Source organism: Arachis hypogaea, chromosome 2, assembly GCF_003086295.3.
Source record: "Arachis hypogaea cultivar Tifrunner chromosome 2, arahy.Tifrunner.gnm2.J5K5, whole genome shotgun sequence".
In the NCBI taxonomy this organism is placed as follows: Eukaryota; Viridiplantae; Streptophyta; class Magnoliopsida; order Fabales; family Fabaceae; genus Arachis; species Arachis hypogaea.
In genome coordinates, this window is record NC_092037.1 from 88,468,718 (window position 1) to 88,474,779 (window position 6,062).

Genomic DNA, 6,062 nt, shown 5'->3' on the forward strand with positions numbered 1-6,062 from the left:
GTTTTTAGCTTATACTTTATTTTTGTATATGGGCTTTAGACTTGTGAATTTTTTGGCTCTGTTGAAAAGATTTCGAGTATTATCTTTTGTGGTGATATTTTGGTTTCCGAGCATATAGCTTGGATTTGACAATTGCTGCTTTAATTTTATGATATTTTCGCACAGTTGTGATGTTGATATATTGAGTTGCGATAAGAATTGCGTGTGTGTATTGACGATGGCTGTAGTCATTTCTTGTTTGGTCGGGTTGTTAATGGGGGGAGCGGTTGTCTTATGTAAAGGTAATCGTTAGGCGATCCCTTGGGACTCGCTTGGATAACTTGATGTTTGTTGCGTTTTTTCCAAGTATTATGCTCGGTATGCACATTTTGAATTCCGAGTATGAAGCTCGGATTGTTTTGTATGTTTACTAACAGGTAAGATACAAATTTGATTTGTAATGTAAGGTACACCGGTGTGGTGATTTATGGCATCCGGCCTCGTTAAAACCCTCTCCGAGTAAAATCCATGTCTTTTGGGAGAAAACCTTCGGAGGGGAAAAAGAGTACCATCATTCGCGAATTTACAGACTATATCATGATTGATATGCCCTTAGGGAGGAGACATTCCATGTTCCTGGAAGTTGATCTCCTTTGAGGGTTTCTAGTTTATAAGCCCCCTTTCCGAGATTTTGAAGAACTCGGAAAGGTCTTTCCCAATTTGCAGCTAATTTGCCATGTCCCGGAGGTTTTCTAGTTTCTTCTGTTCATCTGAGTACGAGGTCTCCGTTGTTGAAGGACCTGTGAACTACTCTTTTGTTGTGTCTTCGCTCTATGTATTGCTTTCTGGCTCGCTGCTTTATGGCTGAAATATCTCTTTCTTCTTCTACAAGATCCAACTCGGCTGCCCGAGCTTGCAAATTATTGGATTGATCATAGAGATCGGTCCTTAATGTTGGGACACTGACCTCTACTGGAATGAGTGCTTCTGCGCCATATACCAGCTTGAAAGGAGTTTCTCCTGTAGCAGATTGAATACTGGTATTATAACTCCATAGGACTTCTGGAATGAGGTCGGCCCAATCTCCCTTAGCCTCGCCGAGCTTTTTCTTTAATCCCTGCAAGATAATTCTGTTAGCCGATTCAACTTGTCCGTTAGTTTGCGGGTGCTCTACTGAGCTGAAATGATGTTTGATGTTAAAGTTTGTTAGAAAGGCAGCGAGCTTATGGTCCGTAAACTGTCTTCCGTTATCCGAGATTATCTCTCTTGGGATACCGAATCTGCATATGATATTTTTTCATAAAAAAGATGGCACTTTTTCTGCCGTTATATGCGCTAGTGGTTGTGCTTCTATCCACTTAGAAAAATAGTCTATTGACACTAAGAGGAACTTTACTTGGCCTGGCGCTTTTGGGAAAGGTCTGAGGATATCCAATCCCCACCTATCGAAAGACCAGCTTACCTCTATGGTATGGAGCTCCTCGGCCGGGGTTTCTGAGAGGGTGGCGTGTTTTTGACAATTATCACATGCTTTGACTTTTGAGATGCAGTCTCGCTTTATCGTCGGCCAATAATATCCTGTTCGCATAATCTTTGCCGCTAATGCTCGGCCACCGATATGGTTTCCACAGACTCCTTCGTGTGTCTCATCCATGACGTCTTCGGCCTCCTCTTTGCTGATGCATTTTAGGAGGGGCTGGGAGTGTCCTCGTCTGTACAGAGTGTTTCCGAGCTTTGTATAGAAACTTGCTCTTCTTCGAAAAAGCGGTAAGTTCTGCTCGTCATCTGGTACTGTCCCTGTGGTGATGTAGGTGAGGAAAGGTGTTCTCCAGTCTGGTACCTGCATGATGCTTAAGATTGTGTCCTGCTCAAAACTTGGTTTGTTGAGTGTTAGTTGTGACAAGGCCGGCGTGTTTTCCGTTTGCCTTGTTGTGGCTAACTTGGATAACATGTCGGCTCTGGTGTTTTGTTCTTGATTTACATGAATAATATCAAATTTAGTGAATTTTGAGATGAGATCCTTCGTTATGAGCCAGTATTTTTCTAACAAAGGATCATTTACCTGGAATTTGCCCTTTACCTGGTGCACCACTAATGAAGAGTCACAATAAACTGTTACTCAAGGTATTTTCAGTTCTTGGGCGAGCTTAAGTCCGGCGAGCAAAGCTTCGTACTCCGCCTGATTGTTGCTTGCGTTGAATCGGAATTGTAGTGCTTGTTCAGCTATAACTTTGTCTCCTTCCTTCAGCAATATCCCTGCTCCGCTGCCTACTCTGTTTGATGCTCCATCCACATGTATACTCCAATTGATCTCTGTGTTTGGTGCGTCGTTAGTCATTTCTGATATGAAGTCGGCTAGCACTTGTGATTTTAGTGTCTTTCTCGGCTCGTATTGAATGTCAAACTCGGAGAGTTCGATTGACCATTTTGTCAGTCATCCGGCAAGCTCGGATCTTGTTAATATCTGTCTTAACGGTTGGTCTGTTCGCACTATGATTGTGTGGCTCTGAAAGTAATGCCTCAGCCTTCTTGCTGTGGTGATTAATGCTAGTGCCAATTGCTCTATCTTCGGGTACCTTATTTCTGTTGGCTGGAGCACCCTACGAATGAAGTATACTGGGTTTTGCTTTCTTCCTGTTTCTGTTACTAATACCGAGCTTATAGCATGGTTAGATCTTGATAGGTATAAAAACAATGGCTTACCTGTCTCTGGTCTTTGGAGGATTGGTGGTGATATTAGGTTCTGTTTGAGTTCGATAAAAGATTTCTCACATTCGTCTGTCCAGGTGAACTTCTTGCCTTTAGAGAACGTCTAGAAGAAATGATAAGATCGGTTTGCCACCGCAGGTAGGAAACGTGATTGGGCAGCTATTCGTCCTGCTAGTTGCTGGACTTCTTTTATCGTCTTTGGGCTTGCCATGTTCAGTACGGCTTTGCATTTTTCTGGGTTGGCTTCGATGCCTCGAGATGTCAACATGAATCCAAGGAACTTCCCTTCTTGCACTCCGAACGCACATTTGTCCGGATTGAGTCTCATGTTTTATGCTCGGAGTTGTTTGAAGATTTCGACTAAGTCGTCACAGTGTGACCCCTGCATATGTGTTTTTGCTACCATATCATCTACATAGACCTCCATATTGCGGCCTATTTGCTGTTGGAATACTTTGTCCATTAGCCTTTGATATGTCGCACCTGCATTCTTTAGGCCAAAGGGCATTACCTTGAAACAAAAGTTTCCATGTTCTGTTATAAAAGCTGTTTTGCTTTGGTCTTCTGGGTGCATTAGAATCTGGTTATAACCAGAATATGCATCCATAAAACTCAAAGCTTTGAAACCAGAGGCGTTATCAACTAATTTATCAATGCAAGGCAATGGATATGCATCTTTAGGGCAAGCTTTGTTTAAGTTTGTAAAGTCGACGCACATGCGCCATTTACCTGAGTTCTTCCTTACCATTACCACGTTGGATAACCATGTGGTGAAGCGAATTTCTCTGATGAAACCTGCATTGAGGAGCTTATGGGTTTCTTCGAGTGCCGCTCGTTTTTTCTCCTCTCCGAGGTTCCTTTTCTTCTGTGCAACTGGTCGGACTGTTTCATCAATTGCTAATTTGTGGCAGATGACCTCTGGATTTATTCCGAGCATGACATCTGGTGTCCATGCAAATAGGTCGGCATTCTTGCGTAGTATGTGTATAAGTCTTGCTCGGTCTTTGCCTTCTAATGCTTCTCCAATGTATGTGCATTGTTTATCATCTGCTGTTAGTGTTATTTGTTGAAGGTTGTCCATTGGCCGAGGTCTTTCGCCGAGGACTTCCCTTGGGTCGAGGTCGACTAGTGTCGCTTCGTCTGCAGAAGTGTGAATTGCTTGGACCTGGGGCCGAGCTTCTTGTTTTGTTTGGATTACTTTTAGACTAGCATTGTAGCACTGCTGAGCTTCTTGATGGTCGGCGTATACTGTAGCTATCTTGTTTTCCTGCACTGGGAACTTAACACATAGGTGTAATGTAGACACCACTGCTCTGAATATATTCAGGGCGGGTCTTCCAATTATAATATTGTAAAGGCTATAACAGTCTACTATTAGGTATTGAATATCAATTGATTTTGACATAGGGATATCTCCCATTGTGGTCTTTAGCCATATGTGTCCCATGATGGGGACTCTCTCCCCGGAGAACCCAATTAGCTCTCCAGAGGAGGGCTGTATCAATTTTTCTAATAATTTCATCTTTATAAAGGTAGAATAAAATAAAACATCAGCACTACTACCTGGGTCTAGCAATGTTTTTCTTACCAACAGTTCTCCGACTTGGATGGAAATTACCACGGGGTCGTTGAGGTTAGGGCTTGCCGATCTGAAGTCTGCTTGGTTGAAGGATATTGTGACGTCTGGGCCTTTGTCCTTCTTTGGCTGTATGGTTCCTTTGATTGCTAGCATCGCCCTGTAGCTTCGCTTTCTGGCCGAGCTTGTTTCACCTCCGCCCGCGAATCCTCCTTATATGTGGCTAATGATTCCCCTTGGTGGATCAGGAGTTGTCTGTTCTTTTTTGTTGTTGTCCGCCGTTCCCTGTTTGTTCTCTTCCTTATCCGAGTTTCCTCTTCTGCCCTTCCGACTCTCGACATATTTGTCCAAGAGTCCTTGGCGTGCCAGCCTTTCTAGGAGATCTTTTGCGACAATGCAGTCGTCCGTGGTGTGGCCGAACTTCTGGTGGAAGGCGCAATGTTTAATTCTGTCCACGAACCTTTGGTCCTGGTAGCTCCCTGCTCGAGCTGGTGGCTTTATGATTTTGGCGTTGAGGATCTCTTTGATGATGTTTTCTCTCTTGGTATTAAATCCGGTATATGTGTTGTATTTTGGCACGAGCTTGGAAGGCTTCTTAGTGTCTCCACGGTTTGGTGATCTGAAAGTTCTTTCTTCATCTCGACGATGTGGTTGTTTGTCCGACTTTTGGGCCTCACGGAGTTCTTCGATCTCCATTTGACCTGCTGCCCTTTCGCGAAACTCTTCTAACGTCTTAGGCTTTGTTATAGCGATGGTCTCCCGGAATTTGCCGGGCCTGAGGCCGGCTTTTAGGGCGTGTAGGTGGACGGCCGGGTCCAAGTCCTGGATCTCCATAGTGGCATCCGCGAATCTAGTCATGTAGTCCTTCAAGCTCTCGTGCTGACCTTGCTTGATGGTGCCGAGGTAATCTGATCCATGTACATATATCCTTGATGCAGCAAAATAGTCAATGAATGACCTGGCTAGGTCTTCAAAGGAGGAGATTGAACCTGCAGAAAGTTTAGAAAACCAGAGCAACGCAGTGCCGTCAAGGTATGTAGGGAATGCTCGGCAGAGGACGGGCTCATTGTTAGGACCATTGAAGAACATCATTGATTGGAACTTCTTTACGTGGGCTCGGGGGTCCCCGAACCCCTTGTATGGTTCTAGTGCAGTGGGCAGTGTAAAGTTCTTTGGCATTTGGTAGTTTGTGATCTCCTCGGAGAAGGGGTTGTCGAGGGTGAGTTTCTCCTTTGGCGGGGTGATGTTTAAAGGATCTGTGGTACCTTGAGCTGAGCCTTTGGAGCTTTCTCCATTGTTCTGGGTTGATAGCTCGGCTATCCTTCGTACTTTTGCCTGAAGCTCTGTGATTCGAGCCAGGAGGTCATCTTGTGAGAGTTGTGGATTTTCCCTGTCAGCCATGTTCGAGGATCGGGAATCTTGCAAAATAGAGTAGAAGACTAAACAGAGAAAAAAATGGGGTTAGATGTATTCGGCCCACGGTGGGTGCCAAGTGATTCGTCCGAACACTGGGTAGGCCGAGTTTAAGCGCTTCCGAGTAAGTCGTCAACTGAGAGGAAGAGCTTTACGTCGGCCAAGATCAAACACCGCGGCGGGAATACCTGCAAAAGATACTCCGACGCTCAAGTTAGTGATAATCGAGAGAGAGAGAGAGAGAGAGAGAGAGAGAGAGAGAGAGAGAGAGAGAGAGAGAGAGAGAGAGAGAGAGAGAAAATAATTAAGTGAGAGTGAATAAGTGAATATGAAAACTGGTAGTGGAACCTGATTCTTAGCCGAGCATACTAGCTCGACTTTATAG

General features: G+C 44.5%; 2 protein-coding genes across 2 annotated transcripts; both read right to left on the reverse strand.

Moving 5' to 3' along the window:
* Positions 1-3,019: 3,019 nt before the first annotated feature.
* Positions 3,020-4,420, reverse strand: LOC140177212 (uncharacterized). Its single transcript, XM_072210233.1, has 3 exons — positions 4,277-4,420; positions 3,434-4,183; positions 3,020-3,268 (listed from the first exon to the last, which is right to left on the reverse strand). Exons 1-3 carry the CDS (start codon positions 4,418-4,420, stop codon positions 3,020-3,022), a joined length of 1,143 nt encoding a protein of 380 aa, XP_072066334.1.
* Positions 4,421-4,477: 57 nt separating this feature from the next.
* Positions 4,478-5,665, reverse strand: LOC112727550 (uncharacterized). The gene has a single exon (XM_025777347.1). It carries the CDS (start codon positions 5,663-5,665, stop codon positions 4,478-4,480), a length of 1,188 nt encoding a protein of 395 aa, XP_025633132.1.
* Between the last annotated feature and the right edge of the window lie 397 nt (positions 5,666-6,062).